The sequence below is a fragment of the Halictus rubicundus genome, chromosome 10, assembly GCF_050948215.1.
Source record: "Halictus rubicundus isolate RS-2024b chromosome 10, iyHalRubi1_principal, whole genome shotgun sequence".
NCBI classification, from domain to species: Eukaryota; Metazoa; Arthropoda; class Insecta; order Hymenoptera; family Halictidae; genus Halictus; species Halictus rubicundus.
In genome coordinates, this window is record NC_135158.1 from 13,105,029 (window position 1) to 13,125,945 (window position 20,917).

Consider the following 20,917-nt stretch of genomic DNA (forward strand, 5'->3'; position numbering starts at 1 on the left):
TCGTGCTCTCTTCAAAGACTGATATGTATATTATCATAAATTATTTCGTTGTATTATCGATCGGTCAGGAAATAGCTTGTGTATACTAGTTTTCTTTAACACTAGATTTACGGAACCCGTCAAAATGACGGATTCTAATATTTTTAATTTACGAATATTGAAATTATAAAGATGCATCCGTGAGGAATTATTTAACAAATTTGTTTCTTTAGGTATATATTATTTAAAAAATGGCTACAAATTTTGACAGATACATTCATGTTATTTTTATAAAGTAATGTAAAATAGTCACTTTTAGCGCTCTCGAAAAGCGAAGTTGTCTCTCAAAGTGGGGGTTCGAAAGGTTCTTTTAAATTCAGAATATTATTTTGCTGACTTATTTTAAGTATCTTAACCCCTTGACCCTTGTGCAGGCAACCAAAATGTATACATAACTGGAAGCTGAAAAATTTATCTGACCGAGCCTGATTGCCTGCACTAGGATGGAAAAGAGTCCCTCAAAATCGTGGTTTTTCCACGTGACGTACATACTTGTGCGTCAGGATCGTACTTTTTGCAGTAAAATGTGATGAACGTTACCCAAAAGTTCCGTCAGTTTCTCGTGCAGGTCCTCCAGGGAGGAAAACAGGGGCACGTTCCTGGATCGCGCGAAACTCTGCGTCGAGCGAAAGTCGGTCATCGACCGATCCATTTTCGACGAGGCTGAACCGGCTCCGACTCGAAATGAGCTCGTTATCCTTTTTTGATTTCTGGCCGTGACCTCCGGTCGAAGTATCGCGCGATACGTCGTCGAACCGTAGAATACGTGACTCGCCTCGAGCGCGTTCGAACGTCGAAAAGTCTCATTGTCTCGCTTTAAACAGATCTCGCCGATACATTCTCGATACGGACCCGACGTCCGGCGAGCATTCAACGTCAACCCTTTCGACGGTGAATGCCTTCGATAAGCGAACCGCGAGCATTCTTCTACAATATTTCACCGGCTGAACGAGTACCTTTATCGCGTCGGATAAAACACGTTTGAGAACTGGACGCGCGGCGCCGTTTATAAAACTCGCGATCAAATTAGTTATTAATGGCAGGGTGTGTCATTCGTCGGAATGCACGCCCACGGCTCGGAAAAAGTTAATGCTCGTTTCCTCCGGCAACAATTACGCTCCGCGGGGATACGGCAAAGACGTTGCGATCGATTTTCAATTTAACCGGGAACACATGTCTCGAATCAACCAGCGATCCTTCTCTCGACGAAGATTACCCGCTCATCGATCGCCCTCGACCGTTTTTCCGAAACACAAATTTCCTGTACGATCACCGAGCTAGAAGTATCTTTTCCGGACCTGTTAACCCCTTAGGATTTATCCAACGGATAATTAGAATTTTCTCGACTCCAATAATTTCCTAGAACGAAAGGGAAATTCGTGTTCAGCGTATTCGTTGGTCCCGAAGGTTCGTTTCACTTTCCATTAGCATTTTTTTAACACTTTAAGTGTTATGTTTAAGACACAATTTTTTTACTAAACTTAAAAATCACTTTTGACTACAACCTATTAAGTGAACCAAATATTAAAAGGATTGTTACGATCAATTTTGTCTTTTCTATTCTCTACCGTCAAATAAGTTGTTTTGATTTCGTGTGACTTTAGTGGGCATTGCCGTGGCCACTCAATGTGTTAAAGAAGCGAACGTATGGTCGCGTTGTTTGTACACGCTCGCGATGTCTAGCAATGTTGTAGCGAAGGCAACTTTCGGGACAACATAATACATCCACGTTTACTCGAGTGCTTCAGTATCGATAATAGGAATGACACGTTCGAAATCTTCGTCGCGAATCTGACTCGACTTTGCTTGGCAAACGGGTTAAGTCGTACTAAAGACAACGGGGAGTATTCGAGGCTGGGATTCAAAAAATCGAGTGGAAGAATCGAAGCCCGACGAGTCCTTGGGCCAAGAGGACTGTAGGGCGCAGTTTTGTCGAAACAGCTGATTCCGATTCCGATCACGACGAGAGAGGAAACGAGGGCCTTCGTACGTGACCCGGTCTTCCGACTGATTTTTCGAGCGGACAAAAGTCGCGTCGCACGCACTCTAATTGATTAATTGATCGGTACACCGACTCGACCGGCTCCCCCGTACCCCTACCCAGGCCCGTCTGTCAACAAACGATCGATTTTTCTGTCGTCCCGATCGACCGGGACAATTAACGTGGACCGATCAAACAAATGAACGCGAAGAAGCGAAGCGATTGTTTGTTGCCCGGCACGGAACCGCGTACGATAGAGGACACCGTCTCGAACTGGTACGGGAGTGCACGGGAACCAGTTCGAACGACGCGAAACTCTCGTCGCACGAACGCGTTAGAGGCTCCGCGTTAATCAGCCCGCTCTAACGAGTCTGCACACCAGACGTTCGCAGCGTTCACCTCGCTGAAATGTTTGCGGCCGCAAAAAGCACGCCAATGGAAAGAGAGAGAGAGCGAGAGAGAGAGAGAAAGAGAGAGAGAGAGAGAGAGAGAGAGAGAGAGAGAGAGAGAGAGGGAAAGAGGGAGATAAAAAAGCCTGCGGAGAAGAGCGACGTTCGACTCGTTAGTAAACCAGCGTGCAACAAACGGAAACTTCCTTCGTCTCTCTTTTCTTCTCTTTCGTCTCGAAACGACGCTTAGAACCGGTCCGAGCGGAATTTCGAGGGACTCGCGGCCACTCGAGATCGATCTTCCACTGTCAATACACGGGGCCTATTTGTTTGGCAAACTCACCGCGATATTATCGTTAACCCGTTGCGATACGATATCGTGTCCCACGAGGAAGATCGCTATCTGCGAAATATCGTTCGCCCCGAGGGAATAGAAGCGTTACTTTTCTTCGGGGAAGTTTAATCATCGCAGCGAAACACCGTGACTCACGGCTAATTGGTCAAGCGCTAAATCAGAATAACTTCTTTAAAATTGAACGGAACGACGTCACGTTGCCAGTTTCTCCTCGTTTAGCGCAATCTTGACAAAGTTATCCTGATTCGAAGAGTATTCGAACAATTGACCGTGACACTGTGGATCGTTGCGAAGGCTGAATACTGCGGATGTTTGTGCGAAAGAAAAATTGTCTGCGTAAATCGTATGAAACAGGAGCCGAAGAAATTTTTTTAAATTGCACTTGTCGCGATAAATCTGGTCCAGTGATAAATTCGAATCGATTCGGCTGCGCGGCACGGACAGGGTAACGAGATGATGGATACGTGGATCTTGAAACGTTGACAAACATTGACGTACGGGTACGAGGGTCTACTGGATGGTTCCGGAAAGTTTGAATTCGTCGGACAGCGGCGTTGATCGTCGGAGGGGAGGTTTTCTTTTTACGGCGGAGGCGAGTTTGCCAGGTTCCCGGATCGTTACCTCTGAATAATAGAGGCAACTCGGCGTCCGAACGCGAAAAAGCGCCTCGAATTCGGAACTCGCGTGCCTTGGATTCATGGCTTGTCCGTGGCGAATCGATCGGATCGCAACGCGGGTCCGGCATCGACGAAGCCCCTGAAGAAGTGTCTCCGACCCGTGGAAACGCAGCCGCGCGCCAGTCAAGCACAGCCGATCGATAATGAACCTTTTGGGGCTTGAAACGATCCCCGAAATAACTGTTAACACGACGATTATTCCACAATTTTTCAGATTCCATACACACCACCGATTTCTGGGACCTTCGATTACGTTGTCAAGGTCAACATCCTGAACGTACTTTTCTCAGACGCGTACGTATCGGTCGACCTTGGTCTTTACAGATATTTGCAAAAATATATTCGATACTGCACAGGGCGTAATGTAGAGATGAGTTGAAAAGAAAGGATGATGCTTTCGTTTGCAGGCAAACTAGTTTGAAAATTCGCCGCGTTCGCGTATTTACGTAAAGTAGAACCGGTAGGTCATGGTCAGACGTATCAAGCGTGTTCATCGGATTTTCAAATTCGATGTTATTCGATTTATCGACTTGCTTTTGCATGCAGAATCACCACCGGTTATATCTAACGTTTAGCATATGTTTTTGTATCGGCTCGGAGCTCCCAGCTGAAACCTTTACTTCGGAACACACAATTACAATCAGTCCAACGAGTCGAGTCAGTGGAGACAAACAAAACAAGTCATTTTGATCGTTCCTTTCGGTCAAGCGTAACTGTCGCTCGGCCTCGGTTTCGAAATACTTCAAATATACTTAACGCTGCATCCGTTCGATACACTAGGCTATTATCGTGTTGTCTACGGGAGGATCTACCATAAAATGCGGGCCCGTTCATGGGACAACATTCGTCTATTACTCACTACTTTCCACAACGTGTCTACTACTGCTCCCTTCGATTATAGTGTCGTCCAGATCGGCGACGCTGTGTCTTCGGCACTTGATGCGGCTCCTCAAACTCATCCTGATAGATCACGATACTCGGGAACCGTTTCTCGCCGATAAACGGCTACGACAACATACTCTTGCTGGCACGTGACACCGGGTCCCCGCGAGTTTACCAACTGATCGCCTAACCGCGAACGATCCGCGGCCCCCTTTGCCGATAGCGATGTCCTCGATATTAGCGAACCCGCAGAACCGAGCAAAACAAATTTTACAGGGTGTTACAGGTGCATGTTAGTTTCTCTCATTCTCCATTCAAACTTCAACTCCACCGTGCAGTATTCATAAGCAGTTTCACAATGAGTTCACATTTTTACATTCTTCTGTCACAAAACGCTAGTCCATCTGACGAACAAAAAATATGTTCAGGTACCTTTACAGTGCAGTAAAACGTGCCTATAATTTTAAAAAGACAGACTCAGCAGATTGTTCAAAATAAATTCCACAAACCATAGAGACTTAAAATATTTTGTAGTGATTGCAGAATCGTAGTATGTTTTACATGCGAGACAGGCACGATGGAACATTCTGTAGATCTGCTCGATCCCATCGCTAGAGGATCGTCGGTCGCCGGAGATCGATCTCGTGGGGACCTTAGACCGAGACGCTTCGAAGAAAAAAAATGTACAACAACCGATTTGAACGCTCGAGACCTGTTATCCAACGACGTTTAATTTGCAACTCGTTACGCGCGTCGTAAAACGTTTCAGCTGGTGCATGTGCATGTGTAAGTGTAGAATGCGAACAGTGCGGCCGCCCCTGCGAACAGGCAACCGGTTCGACACGCGTGTACACGGCGCGCGGCGCAGCGCACACCCAGGCGCCACCGAATTTTGCGCTCGAGTCTCGAACTCCGCTGCCGTTCATGCGAGTCAAGGATTTCTGGACGGGGGATTAGAACACCGAGAAGCCTTGAGACTTATCCGCGTCAGATAACCGTTTGTTTGCGTTACAAATAATATATTTGCCCGGGCAGAGATTGTTGCACGATACCGGGCTCTCGGGCAATCTTTACATGAAAATAACAATGACAAATAAATCATCCGCAAATGCTTTCTCATCTGTGATAACATTTGCACAAGCCGAACGGTCTTTCAATTTGTGGCTAAATGATGCAACGAGCCGGAGGAGAATGACTTCCTTTTTCAAATAGAAGGAGACGCAATTGTTTTGACAATCCAGATACCGAACGCGTCAACAAATCTAAATGTTTATTTGACAATCGGTTACGAGTTTTTAACACTTCGAGTGCCAGCCGCCTGTCAGCCTTTAAAATTCCATAAAATCAGAGAAATTTATTGCACGAAATAAATATTGAAATGTTAGGATATATGTTAGGAAATTTGCTACACTCGATATATTAGCGCAAAAATTCATTTGTGAATCCAGACAAATAATTCCGCCTCACGTTTCTGGAAGTCGCGGCACTCGAAGCATTAAGTAATCTGTCTCTTCTTTCCATATGTTTCTTTAACTTTTAAGCGTCGCTTAGGAAGCTGTAAGTAATAGGTAGTCATAGAAATTAATAGGATGTTACCGTAAAAACACACGGAAGAGTATTCAAGAATGTTTTGGAATGAGGCAAAAAGTCGTGAGACAAGATGGATGGACTTTGACGACTCGGTGTGCAGAGTACCGCAGGTAAAAATAAAGTTACAGACGATTCGTCAACGAATTAAAATTAGTTAAACGTTTCGTGCAAACGACGTCAGCCGTCGGACTGGCAGACGCTGTCGACGATAAATAACATTCTTAACTATTCGAGGGGTGCTCGCGGTGGCTGTCGGTCGTTCGAAGGCTAATAAATCGTGTCAAGAGACTCGCGGAAGAAAATGGCGGGACGTGGAAGAACGGGAAGGGGGTGTCGGAGGAGGGGGATGAAAGAAGGGTGAGAAGAAAGAAGAAAGGAAAATAGAACTCACCGACTCTCTTGTTCACGGCGGTATTGATCATGGAGCCAAGCTTGGTGAGGCTGGACTGCCTCATGATGTTCGAAGGGCTCTTCATCCGTTTGGACGGTGGTACCGGAAGCGGGGCGGTCTTGGACCTTGCCAGGATGGCTCCGTTCCGGCAGCTTCCGTTTGGACTGGAGCCGGGGGGCCGCTGGGGCGGTGCCCCCCATAGACCCACCACCCCTGCGTGACGCGTGGTGGTATCTCGGGAACTTCAATTATTCTCCACCTGTTAACCTCGTAACCGTTCCCGACCGGAGCCTCCACCTTCGATTCGACGACACTGGAACACAATCAAACGATCGCGCGTGCTCGATCAGTTCGTGACGGTAACGTCTCTTACAGGGATTATGGGACACCCCACGCCCCCCTCGCGAAGCTGCGTTTTAATCGCGAGGATTTCCCCCGTGGTTCAAACGCTTCCACCTGTTGGATCTCCCGTGAAAATCCTCATCGCGAGCAGCCTCGAGAACACGCAAAAACGTGTGCAAGCTGCGCCGAAGATACTGGTGGTTGCATCGTTGCAGTTTCGCGCTAACTATGGAAATCGTTTCGTTAAAATTTGCACGAGCCAGCCCCGCTCCTGTCCCACGCTTCACTTGTCAGTGCTTCGAGAGCGCGACGAAGCTATCTCGGGTAGATACGGATCAAGAAAAGATACAATGCAAAGAAAGGAGACAGGAATGACGTTCTGCTTCGCGAGAATTTACTGGCTCCCGAAACCGATGTAAATTTAACCGAGCACGTCATTCCCTAATAAGTGGTGTCGTCTCGATTTCGCAATATCGATTACAAGCGGTTCGGTGCAATTGTACGAGGAACAGGTGCGTTGCCATGATCTTTGAATCGCCCTGTACCCGAGGGCTGTGAAGGTCCATGGTCTCTTTTGATCTCTTTCAAGCACGATATCGCAGCCGTGAAAGCGGTGCTCGAATGACGCGCATGAATGCGTTCGCGTTCGCGAACAGGGTGTGGGGGTGTGCACCCCCGGAGACGGTTGTTCGACGTGCAAATGCATAAATATCGCCCGGAGGACCGGGAGGAAGTTTGAAAAGGGGGCAACAGGTAGCTGACGCACGGTGGAAGGGCAACGCGAAACACGCACGGGTTCAAAGATCCCGCTCGCTGCGTCGACGCCTATGCACGGTTCGGTTCCATTGCCCGGTTGCCGCTCGTAGGGGCTGCGATTCGACCTTCCATAACAAAGATAATCGATTCAAAGAAGTTTCGGTATGTCTACTGCTTTGTGCAATCGATCCAGACGGTTTTAATTTGGCATAAACATCCGCAGTCTAACATGTGCCCGAATAAAGAAGCGTGTAGAAATGATTTCCAATGGAAGCAGCTACAAGTTTACTAGTTGTAGAATTAAAAATCTGACACCGGTCATTTGACCGACAGTGGTAAGTTCAGTGTGGAGTAGCCTAATTTAGGCTCACTCCTATGTAATTTAAAGCTGCCACAGTGTATCTTGAGAGAGAAGAATACCTGCAATGTTATCAACGGTAGTAATTGATTATGAATTATAGTTTTAGCTCGTCGTTCGTGTTCCTCGTTACAGTTTGTAAGATTCGTCGACGGTCCCAGCCGTTTCCAGGTGATTATCGCTATCAACATAGACAGTGTCCACACGGTCATGATCGAAAAGTGGTCGAGGGGCGAGGAAGCGGTGAAACGTCGGATCGATCGGTGTGAGTCACGGGTCTCGTCATCCTCGAATATTTACAGTTTCAGTTGCGAGCGACCGGTGTTTACGGGCATTGTGCCGGTTCGACGCGATCGGTGCCATCGCATCCAAGGTGCGTGGTCGTCAGATGTACGGGCGTTAAAGAGGAAGGCAAAGAATGCGCCGAATAAACAGCCGCGGCGGAGGATTTGAATCGCAAATCGCGACCTTGTCCGAAAGAACGTTGAAAAGACAGAAAAAGACAGGGAGAGAGAGAGAGAGATATCAGCTCCGATGCACGTGAGCGGAGGCCGATCCACCTGGCCTCGGATAAGCGATAGCCTCGACGCAATCCTGGCCGGATTATCGGTGGTCCGTGCATCAGGCGTCCCGCGATCTATTTAATCCGTCGGAATCGACTGGCGCGATCGAGAGCCGTCCGTCGCGTCGGTGGAAATTGAAATTCGGTTAATGCCAGTCATCGATTCGCGACATCATCGCGAACGATGACAGCCAGTGTCGGGCAGGAGATTGTTGCCTAATGGATGCCACGATGTAACCCCGCATCTGAATATCTGCATCGAGCTTTTCAATTAGAGGCGATTGTTAGCGGAGGTTCTGCTCCGTACAATTTTTTCTTGCACTTGCTGCTTATCTTGAAAAGTTTTCAAAAACAAATCAGGTAGGTGGATCTTCGAGGAATTCTCTTTTAATGCCAACATGGATTTTTATCCGAGGACGAAGTTCCTTTTTAGTGGATTTCTCCGATTATCGGATTCGTAGGAATCTTCCGCTGAAAGTTAACTACTGGACGACGCAGAGTTGCCTCCTAGCCGAAAGAGGACAGCTTGATCATCGCGGATGTAGCTTTTAAGCAAGGAGTAGAGAGCAACGCGCGTCGCCGTTAACGCCGATTTGTGGGCAGTCGCGTTAACCCCATAACGCGCAGTTAAAAAAAAAAAAAATCGCCCAAAAAAATCAATTTTTGATATACTGCGCTTTTGTTCCATGGAAAAAGGCTATATTTTATTCTTGAATAAATAAGTGTTATAGCTTATAATCCCATGTAAATGATAAATATCAATAAAATGATTTTTTTTCTTTGCTTTCACATTGTTATTTTCAATTCTCGATTATATTCGAGTGTGAAAAATTATAGCAGCATAAAATACAACGCCGCTCGAATTAACTCGAGCGTACAAGTTAAGGGGTTAATCGCGGTTCGTCGTGTAAAATTAGTGGCCGAGGGGTGAAATTGCCACGCATCGGAGAGAGTATCAACGTTTCAGGGCGGTGCACTCGCAGCGAAGTAGCGGCCGCTTTATCTGCCGGCGTGTAAACAGCGGTCTCGCGGCTCGTGATCGGCAGCAGCAGCAGCAGCAGGGCGCGACGCGTGTTCGAGAGAGGACGATAATGAAAGCGTTTCGAATTCGCGTTGTTTGATCATCGAGAGACCGACGCTCGTGGCACGGTACGTGACACGCTCGCGAATAACAAAAGACCCGTGTGCGGTCTCCGCCTCTGCTGCTGTCCCTCTGTCGTTGCTGCGCCGAGAGTAATCCAGGATAGTCGCGTGTGCCGGCAGCCGAACGCGACACACGTATCGTTCGCATAAATTACGTCGTAATCGGATTACGTTCCGCGAAGCTGGTGTAAGCGGTCAGGCTATTGGTGGCGTCGGCTCTAACTGCGTAACATATTTGCCGCGCTCATGCTCGCGCGAGACTTCGGGCCAGTTTGTTCACGTGGTCGCTGCGATAAAGCTGATCGTTCGGCGCGATGACGCGCGTGCACGCAGACCCCGACCGTTAATACCTTTGTTTTTCACCGGGAGGATTCCTCGTTAATGAGGCTACCAGTTGCGTCTCGCGAACCAATCATCAAAACCAATTGCTCTCTCGCCAATCATCCAACGCGATTCTACGCCGCTGCTCTTTCGGAAGATCAACCCTCTCAATCTGGAATCCTTCCAATACAAAATTCGTTTCCACAGAATTGCGCGAAAGTAGCATTGTTTCGGGTGAGGAGTACAGGAGACGAGAGAAATTTCGCACCTTGACGGATCAACACCTGCCCGATTTCCGGGTCGGCTCGATGACTGCGCACTGAAACGAACGCGACCGAATTAATGTGCCTTCAGGATTGGAGCAAGGTTAAATCTTTACCGCTAATCACTACTGCCGGTTAATCTCGCAATTTAAACGCGCTCTAGGTCACCGAATGCAATTTGCTGGCGGCGCGGATCAAATTCTCACGTTAAACGATCCTCCCCTCGTCTCTCAGGAATCGCGACGCCGCGGCTGCCAACATCTTTGTACCGTTTCAACGGGGAAACGGTGTACCTGGATGATGGGGGTTGGAAATCGTTCGATCCGGCCGCTAGGGGGAACGAGACTTCAACAAAAAAACTTTTACGAATTACCATGTCAAACTCCGCTTCTGCTATTGACCCAGTGCTCGATCACTCAACGGAAGATTTTATGCATTTGAAATTCCCAAATCTCCGAGCCGGCGAATCGTTGAAATCGTTAAAGGGGCGAAGAAATTTCCATTTGGCTCCTGTGTCTCGGTGCAGTCGATAACGATTGCTATGTTATCCGCAGGAATCGATTTAATCTCAACGATTAAAGCGAACGGCAAACTCGAGACGCTGCGCTTCCTTTTCCTTAATTTTCCCAATTGAAACCAACCACCGCGCCTGCGAACGTTGTTCGTTGCCCCAAAGAACGGAGGGGGTAATTTATTTGTAAATTACCAGCGGGGAACGTCTGTTCGTTGGCCTTACAGGCTGGCCAACAGCGATTAATCTTCGAGGGAGGTAAGATTCGCTCATAAATTACACGAGCTCGGAATTTTTGGTCGTGGGCGAGGGATGTCCGAGGAGGGTCGGATAAGGGAAGAATTCGGTGGCAACGTGTCCCGAGGACAGTCTCGCGACTATGGATTCGGGAAGAGGGGTGGCTACAGACTGACGGCAGTCTGTTGAACCGGCACCGAGCTCAGCACACCGGTGGCTGGAGGTCGCTGGCGTCTGGCCAGAGGATTTTCCGAGCGCTCCTCAAGCCCGAAAATTCCTTTTGCGTGCGAGACGGGAGCACGCAGCGTCTCCTTCGAGTTCAACGTACTCGGCGGTTCAGGGTGGTTGGGCCACGCGGACGGTAACGATCGAATCGAGACAGTCTTCGACACCCCTCGCCGTCGATACGAGTCGCTGCATTCGTGGATTCTCCGCTGGAAAATATTCTCCCAGTCCGCAGAACGGGAATCTCCTCCGCGATGCTGGAAGGAATACGTTCGAATCTTCTACAATGAAAGCCTTCGCCTTGAAGACGACACGGCTTTCATCGCCGTACTCTAATTGCACGAGAATCTCCAACAAGACTGACAATAAAACGAGGAAGCGCGCCGTCCGCAAGATAATCGTCGATGCTTCGCGTGCGAGTTAAATGGACAGCCCTCGAGAGCACGCGAGCAGGGCTCCCCTAATTGCGTGACAATTAGCCCTTCCGGACAGACGTCGTCGAACGGCGACGCCGGGCTCGTTACGCCAACGAATGTTGCATAAAAGAGATTCTCAAAGAGCTGCTAAAACTGTTTTGCATTTCGCCCACTCATTTTTACGACCATCCCATTTTGATAAGTCACTTTATCGAAATGAAAGGGAAACCAGGCGAGTCCTCGCTTTGAAAATCCTGGAATCCTTGCGCCAATCAATCGGGGATGTGTGTATAAGAATATGCAAAACTTGAACGAGTAGAATTTCAGGGATAAATAGTCTCCGATTATTCTGGTGTTATTAGCGGTACTAATTCACTGCGAACTTTGTAGTCTCCAGTTTTATAGTCAGGTCCGAATTGGCTGAGATTCGGCAGCTTTTCTCGCGCGTTGGGAACGTGGCACGCAGAATGAAATTTCTCTTGGCGAGCGTCGCGACACGCGACGGAAGACTAGTTACGGATTAAGTAATTGCGGGATGATCACCGGAGGGAAAAGACATTTCTCGCCCGAGGTCGGGGACGCGTGTCTCTCCCTCCCTCCCCGTTTTATATCTTGATTAAAAATCCGCGCCGGGGAAGAATGGGGGCGACGACAGCTCCGACGAGAGGGACTCTATTCGAAAGTCTGTAATCCGCGCGGTGGTGTCGCGACGCGTACCGATCCGAAAACGCTTCGGAGATCTTTCGAGTAGGTCTGGGCGAGTTCGCTCGACGTTAACGAGACTTTTCTGCCCGCGATCGCGTTTGCCGCGCGTGCCGCGGCAGAATTCGTCGCCTTGCCTCGCCCTGCCTCGCCATGCCTCGCCTCACTTCGCGTCGCCGAGCACGATAAACGGCACGAAACCGGTGTGTGCGCGCCGATCTGCTTCCCGAGGATCAAAGCGATCATCACAAAAGGCACTCGAACCTCCGCGCCACCGCCTGCACAGTCGTTCGACCGTGACGCAAAACGAATTCCCGGTTTTCTCATCGACGGTGAACCCGTCACGATCAATAATCGCGCATGCACGCGGTTTAACCTTTCGCCGTGCCACTTTAATTATTGCCCGTGACGAGAGCTTGATCCCGTCAAGAGTCCGATCAACGTTTTTGCTCCGCGAGCGCACGCTTTCTTTCTTCCTGGATCTCTGATACACGCCGAGCCCCACTGTCACAGTGCGGAACGTTACCACTTTTTCTTTCTACAAATCCCCGTTTCCCTCTCCCACTCTCTCTCTCTCTCTCTCTCTCTCTCTCTCTCTCTCTCTCTCTCTGTCTGTCTCTCGTTTCTCATTCCGTCGAGAGGAATCGCGCACCGTAACCAACTTTCTGGTTAGTGCTTCCAGCTCGTCACTGTTCAGTATTTTTCGGAGGATTTTTCTAATCGAATCACCAGTCGATATCCCGTCATAGTTATAACAATGTTTGGATCAAATCAGTAAAAGAATTTGAACAATTTTAAAATACCGTTCCACTGTTTTCAACTCAACAAAATTATTAACACTAGGTTTACGCAGCACCGAAAGTGACTATTTTGCATTACTTTATAGAAATAACAGGAACGTGCTACCCACATTTTTTGGAATGTTTTTGAAATAATATATAGCCAGAGAAACAAATTTGCTAGATAACTCACGTATGCATCCTTGGCATCTGAATAATTTGAAATTAAAAATATTAGAACCTAGTTTTGAAGAAAGAAACAAATGTCTATGTAGCTCCTACATCTTGCAGTCAATACAATTTTTATTGAAAATGTGCAGTCTACTAGCCAACTAATTAATACTAGGACCACTGAAATAAGACATAAGGCGTCCCCCAAACTTTCTACGTCAGTCTAGATGTCTAGATCATAATTCTAGATCGGGAGTACATTTATACTTCGTCGATATCACCGTCCACGAATCTCACGATTGATTTATATTGAACTTGTTGAAGTGTACAGTATGCGCGTTACTTGTACGTCCATCGTAAAACGTGGGCGGGAAGTGCGTAGACGTGTACCGTCGATATTAATTCAGACCGGAAATTGACGAGCTCCGTTCACAGTCGTCTTTCACGATTCACGTTCGCGAGTTACGCGCAAGCCCCGTACTCGAGAGAAACGTAATCCGGTTACGCGTTAATAATCACCATTGAAACGTAACTGTTAACTCGATCTCGAGTCACTCCCCGCGATTGTTAATTGCGACCCGCTGTAATTACCTTGCTCACGGTCGCGCGGGCATCAATTAACCGTTGCGAAACTCTTGTTTTATCCAGTCGATGGAAGAACCGGTATTCACGCGTTTCGTAGCCAGAAGGTAACGAACCTCTCAAAAGCTGATCCGGAAGTGAAGGGTGTGAAGGGACGTTGCTTCTTAGAACAATCTGAAAGGAGGTACACGAAGAAATAAGTGGAAAATTAAGAGTAAGATTTTTTAAAATTGGGGCTTCCGTTTTTAGAAAATCAGTGTGGAAGTTCCTATAGAGGATAATAGAGCATTCGCGAGGAAGTAGAATTAGCCAGACATGGCCAGACGCGTCAGAGGACTGCTATTCAATAGCACCTGGTCTCCAGAGTATTTTTATACATTTCTGTAATGTCTTTTGTAAGAAATGGTATGCGCACAAATATGAATATGAATTTGGCTGTGTAATGAATTTACAATATCAATTCCACCGTGCTGTTGATTTATGTAACAAGCTGGATACGGCCAGGGGCGATCTAAATTGTGTAATAAATTATTATTAACCAGTCCCTACATTTTAATATTTGTCCTCAATTCGAAGAACGTGCGCTTCGTTTTCATATGGGTATTCGTTTGTCTATGTTTTTCGAGCTTCCAGCTTGTAGACCCGACGATAGTAAGTTTCCATCGGGTCCCATTTCAGTATCAAAGTAACCCGAGAATGTCTCGCGCGAGACGTGTCTAACGCAGCAGGTTTTCAGGTTTTTAGCGACGCGGCAGCGCGCATACTTGCTTGTCTTTATTACGATGTCGAGCAGGTTGCCAGACACCGCGCCGCGACGCGCCGGTATCATTATTCCCGGCTCGCGCGCGTGTCACCCGCACACGTTCCCCGACCTTGGAAAAGGGTCAGCCCCGAGAAGACGAAGGCTGGCACTCACGGGGGACGCAATCTTTTCCCGGAGAGTTGCGTCGCGCGTCGGCTCGCCAGTAATTCTCATTTATTAAACCCGGGAATACCGCTCCGCCACGCATACTCGTCGTGCGCCGGATTCAACCGGCGTAGATCGATCTGTCCGCCCCCGCAATTCCTTCGAGAAACTGCCTCGCGATCAAAATCATCCGTAAAGAATCGAACGAGAAACGTACTAAAGAAAAATCAACCGAATCAGTTAAATTGATCACCGTTATCGTCTGCAACGATATAGAAACTAACGGACATTCGAGCATTTGCTATAGAAGACATTTTCTTCACCGACATTTTCCTCTCGAACTTCATCCAGCGAAGGTTACACGATGGTCACGATGTTATTGGTCGTTGCCAGTTACGTGACATCGATAATAGTATCTTACTTTTGTTTCGAAAACATTGAAAACCTTGAAATATTGCAAAGTCCGACTTCGAGAGAATTTGGTTACCTACCTCAATATTTCTCCCCGGAACCGTATCATGTTTTTCTCTGATACTGTTTTCTATTGTCAACACGACGTGAGACATTTGAGATGTTCAAAGTTAAACGAAACACTCTGTATATCAGTTAACCAGTGATCATAGTACGAAACTGTTTCGATAATCTTTCTAATGTAGTACATCCTCAGTTCGATCGTCTTGCACGGTTCTCATCGCGTGCAACGGAAGCTGCGTCTCCGAAGAGGATGATCCGACCTGTAACTGAACGTTTCGCCGATATTCGTTATTTTTTTCTTTTTTTTTTTTTAATAACGGAGAACACGACGGGATGGTTGGTTCCGCGCAACCAACGTGCACCGTATTAAAAAATAACGAGGGTAGGGGAGGGGGATCGAGCGCCCCGAGGCCGACAGACATAAACGTCCTCTTCTGGATTAGTGGGTCAACACTCAATGTTAAAGGGATCGTAAAAGCGTACCAGTAGGCCATCCCGATGAATCCGTACGACCGCTGGGCGTGCGTTTTTGTAGGTTTTCCAGAGGCAACATACACACACACACACACACACACACTCTCTCTCTCTCTCTCTCTCGATTCCTCTCTCCGCAGATTCTTCCGGAAGCCGACGAGACCAGAAACGGTGCCGAAATCGCGGTCAAGACCTCTCTTGCGTCGCGATCACAGGGGAATTCGGGTGAGCCATAAGTTACTGCGTCCTTCCATGTGCCAACATAATAATTCTTGTACCGATCAAAGTTAGTCATTGGACTGCTGACTTATAATATAAAAATCGAGATAATTGAAGGATAAAGATACGCTATTTTCAACGCGTAAAAAATTTTAATTTTCAGCAAGATCCGCAGTCTAGTTATATCGAAATCGCTGTTGAGAGCAGTTGGAGCACCGCGAAGTCGTCCAATTTTCAACGACTCCGTTTGAGTAAATAACTATTGTTTCAACACGCTAAATGGCGTTTAAGGAGCTGTAAAATAATGCGTCGCGCAGACAAATCGAACAACTGGAAACACTTGAGAAACGCACAAGCTCGCTGTCCGACCCGGCAAACAAAGGTTGCAATACAGAAATCAATCAATGTCTTACAAATAAGAGAACAAACGGAATGTTAATGTCCGCAATCGAGGAGTCTAGCCGCGTCTGACCATGACTCACCGTTTCTACTTCAACCGGCACGGAACCGCCTCTCGATTATTAGAAAAGCTGCGATCCGAGAATCGAAATGTCGAAAGGGGTTTGGAGCGGTTCCAGAACCGATACCCGAGAGGAACTGCCAGGGAAAAACGAGTCCATTAAGCGAGGAGACTGTACTAATCGTGTACACGTCGAATTTTAGCAGCGAGTGTATCGGTACGAGTGCATTGTTCGCAACCGGCCGTTTCCGGCGTTCAAAGCGTGCTAGTAAAAGTATCTGCTTCTTTGAACGCTGCTAGTTTCACTCGATTTTCCTGCTGCCCCGCATACCGGATTAGCTCTCATTGTTCACCGTGGAAACGGCCACGTCCGCTGATCTTCCAGCGGGATAGCAGGCGAGCCCTGCACACAATGCCGGTCTGGGAACCTCGATCGAAGACGAAAGTCTTCGTCCAAGGAGTCCAAGGATCTGAAACTATACCCCTTTTCACTGCTAAACCCGACCGGATATTTCCCCCGAAACTAAAACGCCCTAACATCGACAAAGATACTGGGCTGCTCATCTTTTCAAATTTTTCTTCATTTTTCGGCCGAGCAATCGAAAGCGTCTCACAACATAGCGCCAGAGAATCGACGAAGCCAGTTGCAACGCTTGCGAAACGTTGGGTAATTAATCCCGAGAGAGAATTCAGAATATTTTTTCGGTTCTTGAGGAATTTGCTAACAAGAGGAACGATTTGCGAAATCACCTTGACACGGGCAAGGGTCAATTGATTCGCTCGCGGGGGCTTGTCCTGTAGCAACGCGACCGGATCGATCCACCGGAAGGACCATTAAACTGTTCCGAGGAAGATACACCAAGTTCCCGGCGAAGTAATTTGCGGAACGCTCATAGTATCGCGGACTATGCCGCCGCCACGCCACGCCCTTGCGTCTCTTATGCGTTTTCCTTCGGACTTTCTATTCTATTCCTGTCCCCTGCCTCTAGCATGACAATACGGGCGAAATTAGTTCTCGAATTTGTTCGAAAAATACAGCTCCCCGAATCTTATAATTTGAATTTCTTACGCGTTCGACGTCATACTAGTATACTAGTCTCGAAGGACTCGATTGAAAAATAATACTATTCTCGTTTCGCAGATCGCAGCCAACGGAATAAGCTTCGATCCAGGACGGTTTGATCATAACGAACGTCGCGAGCTGTTTTTTGGCAGCTCTTTGAAAGATCGCAGCTGCGCCCGGTCCTTTCGGCACAGAGAAGCGGGCGGCAGCTTTTCTTTTTTTTTTTTTCTAATCTAATGCACATATCGCGCGATACGTAGCATGTACCTGCGTACAACGCCCGCGTTATTTGGGTCAGCAGCTTGCGCGGTAATTGGCAACGGGCTAATTCCCTTACAATTAGCCGGTTGACAGCGTGGAGAGCACAACCATACGAGCCGGTTCAATTTCGCCAGCTACGACGCCCTCGTCACACCGGAAATAGCTCTCGCCTCTCTTCCGTCGAACCTCCTCGGAGGACGGCGCATCCGTGAACATTTAATTTTAGGTCGATATTAAAGCTGAATCGCCGGACACTACGCACCGATGATCTCACAATTATATTTATCCTTCCTCGATCGCTCAAAAGTTCCGAAAGAAGCGGCTCACACCGGAAATACCGGACAAGACGCAGTCACTCGCGGCGATATACTTCGTAGTCAAAGCGATCAGAAGCTGTTTGTCCATAGTCATTTCCTAGAAGGAAAAGAGAATGATCAGAAGCGAACAGCGTTCATGTTTGATACATTCCTTGAGAAATTTCCGACACGGATGTAAATGTAAGTGTAGCGTAACAACGTTCACATTCGCATTTCATTTGGCAAGCAAAACGCGACTCGCTGTATTTCGCGAGCAAAAAATTTGTCTGTTGCAGGTGCCGAGGGCGTCGTAAGTGGACGCGAAAGCGGCGTGTCAGCTTTTGTGGGGGAATAATGAAAAATAAAGGGGTCGGCCACAGAGGTCGGCCGACACTTTTGGCATAGACTGAGCGGGATATCGACTCGGGAACAATTTTCCTCCGTCGGCGCGGCAGGTGGTAATGACGACATTGTTTACAGAGTCGCCTCGAGCGACGGCGAGCTGTGCAAATCGATTGGCCGGCATTAACCGAATTTCAATTTCAATAGCGCGTTACGCTTATCGCTCGAACGAGCCCGTCGCGTCGGGAGCAACAAAAGCTTCCGGTGGGAAGCTCGTCTCGCGCGACAAATCGCGAAATCTATGGTGTCCCCCTTGTCGGTCTGGACTTTTATCCCATTGAGAAATCCATTCGCGACATCGTGTAACGTTTACTCGCGCAAACCGCGCGATCTAAATACAATGGGCAATCGATGTTAATACGCTCCGGGTCTGACCACACGAGGTACTCTCTCTTTCACAGGCGTGACATTAAAAGTCGCGAGCTGCCGGGTCTTTATGCAAATTTGAAATTAATTTTTACCCTCGGAACGCTTTACGGAACCTGCTCGAGACCGCTCGGTTATCGCGTTCGGCTTGGAAATAAGCGGTAATCGCGTCGAATCCTCTGTCCGGTAAATGTAACGACTCACCGTCACGTGAAAACTGTACCTCCGCACAACAGATTGACGACGCGTAAGCAGAGCTAACCGAGAAAGTTAACGATTCGTCGACGAGGAGACGAATCTTTGTGCATTTGTGACGAAACACTAGAAGAACACTAGAACCCTAAGAACATTAAGGGTATGAAACTTATTACAATTATCAAATGACTGGACAAACTTATATTTAATTCCCGTTTCTCGCGATTATTATTTTTATCCTACATAACGATCTGCGATAACGAGTAGCTGCAATTCGAGACAATGAAACTAGAAAAAGACTTGAACACTGTGGACACATTACTTTTCACCGACTAAAATCGTTAAAGAAAGAAATTCCAAATTAGCCGTGGATCCTGGAAAATTTTAATTTTGCAGAAAGGTCCCTACCGATAACGATAGTGCGCTCCCGTTAACACTAGATTTACGGGACCCGTCGAAATGACGGATTCTAATATTTTTAATTCACGAATATTCAGATTGCAAACATGGATCCATGAGGAATTATTTAACAAATTGATTTCTCTAGGTATGTATTATTAAAAAAATGGCTACAGATTTTTATAGATATATTCATGTCATTTTTATAAGGAAATGTAAAACAGTCATTTTTAGTGATCCGTAAACCTAGTGTTAAATTCCCGATTGCCACGGAAGAATCAAATAAACGGTGAAACAGTAACAAAGTAGAAACAAAGTAAGCGCGTGTGCCACCTGTGGTTGTCGAACCTGAAGTGTCCACTCTTCGAGTAGAATCGTGGCACTCGCAACCGACGATTTATCGCGCGCATCGGCGAACAGGGTCGACGATCCTGCACACCGAGCGGAAGGACGAGGAATAACAGGTGGGTCTCGCGGTTACTATTAAAACATCGACGGTTAAAGCAGCTGGGTCGACACGAGCAACGATTAGGGTACTACTCGGCAGGAGGGGAGGGTTGGTTCCGTTCTCAGCAGCTGACGTCCTGTGGCGCAGGTGAAAGAGGAAGCTACTAGATGCTAACGCAAAAATTCATTTGCAAATCATTCCTGGAAGACGCGGTACTCAAAGTGTTAAAAATTCATTTGCAAATCATTCCTGGAAGACGCCGGTACTCGAAGTGTTAAACATTTTGAACATTTCAACCCGATTGCCTCCTATTATTCGATTCATTTCACTTGTGAAAGTTACACGGTTCCGTTTCGATGCCGTTCAACGCGCAGCCCTGATTCCTATAATTCTCGGGGTCTCTTAGAATATCGTCCAGCAGCGCATCTTCCGCCTTCCGCCAACTGGGAGATAGAAGCCGACTCAGACCGGGGAGCGAGGGAAACAGAAGGAGATGGCTTCCGGATCGATAGGTCGTCGGGTTTATCGACTCGCGAAACCGCGTGCCAAAGAAACGCAACGCCACGGCACGGCGCGGGCAGGTTCGCGATTACGTCGAGCCTCCGTTGAATCCCGGAGCCAAGTGGCTCGAGATGAACTCGAGAAATTTGCCCTTTGTTGCATTTAGCGCTCGGCTTAATTGCCGGACCGCTCGCGGGCACGCTCGGCCAACTTCTAACTCGGAAATCTTCTCGCTTCTCCCTCGAATCTCGCCGCTGGGCTCGCCTTATTCTTGATCGCTTTCTGGAAAACGATCCGACGAATATTGGCAAACAACGAGGAGAGGACAGTTGACCGGGTGTCTTCAGAGAGGGAGAGGAAGAGGGAGAGAGAGAGAGAGAGAGAGAGAGAGAGAGAGAGAGAGAGAGAGAGAGAGAAACATTTGCAGCACTGGATGGAAATGTTCTGCATCGATTGCAGGATACTGGAGCTACATTTATTTCTTTGCTGAATCGTTTTTAAAAGTCGACACTGATGTATTCTTCAATTCTCTTCGTCGAAATAATCATCGTCACCTGGTGTTCATTTCTGGGTACCATGGAGTAATGGTATGAAGCATTTCTTTGCAGCTTTGATACTTGACATACCGTGAACGGATGTCCCGCTGGAGCGACTCTGTCGCTTGTTTAGCTCTTGCCCGAGCCCACGTGTTTGCAGTTTCGAGCTTTGATAGTCCAAACACGGATCCCGCGTGTTCCCATTGCACGCGGGTGGCGGCCACCGTGTCGGTTACGCAACCGG

The 20,917-nt window shown here is 47.7% G+C and overlaps 1 protein-coding gene across 4 annotated transcripts in view; it reads right to left on the minus strand.

Moving 5' to 3' along the window:
* The window catches only part of Tws (protein phosphatase 2 regulatory subunit tws), a 44,285-nt gene that overhangs the window by 9,542 nt on the left and 13,826 nt on the right, over positions 1–20,917 (minus strand). The window contains exon 2 of one of the 4 annotated variants that reach the window (XM_076794880.1): positions 6,305–6,617. In XM_076794880.1, coding sequence (XP_076650995.1) covers positions 6,305–6,389 — 85 coding nt within the window. In that variant the 5' untranslated portion in view covers positions 6,390–6,617. Of the gene's footprint in view, positions 1–579; positions 820–4,300; positions 4,509–6,304; positions 6,618–20,917 lie in introns of those variants that run through there. The other 3 variants (XM_076794879.1, XM_076794878.1, XM_076794877.1) reach the window with 3 other exon arrangements.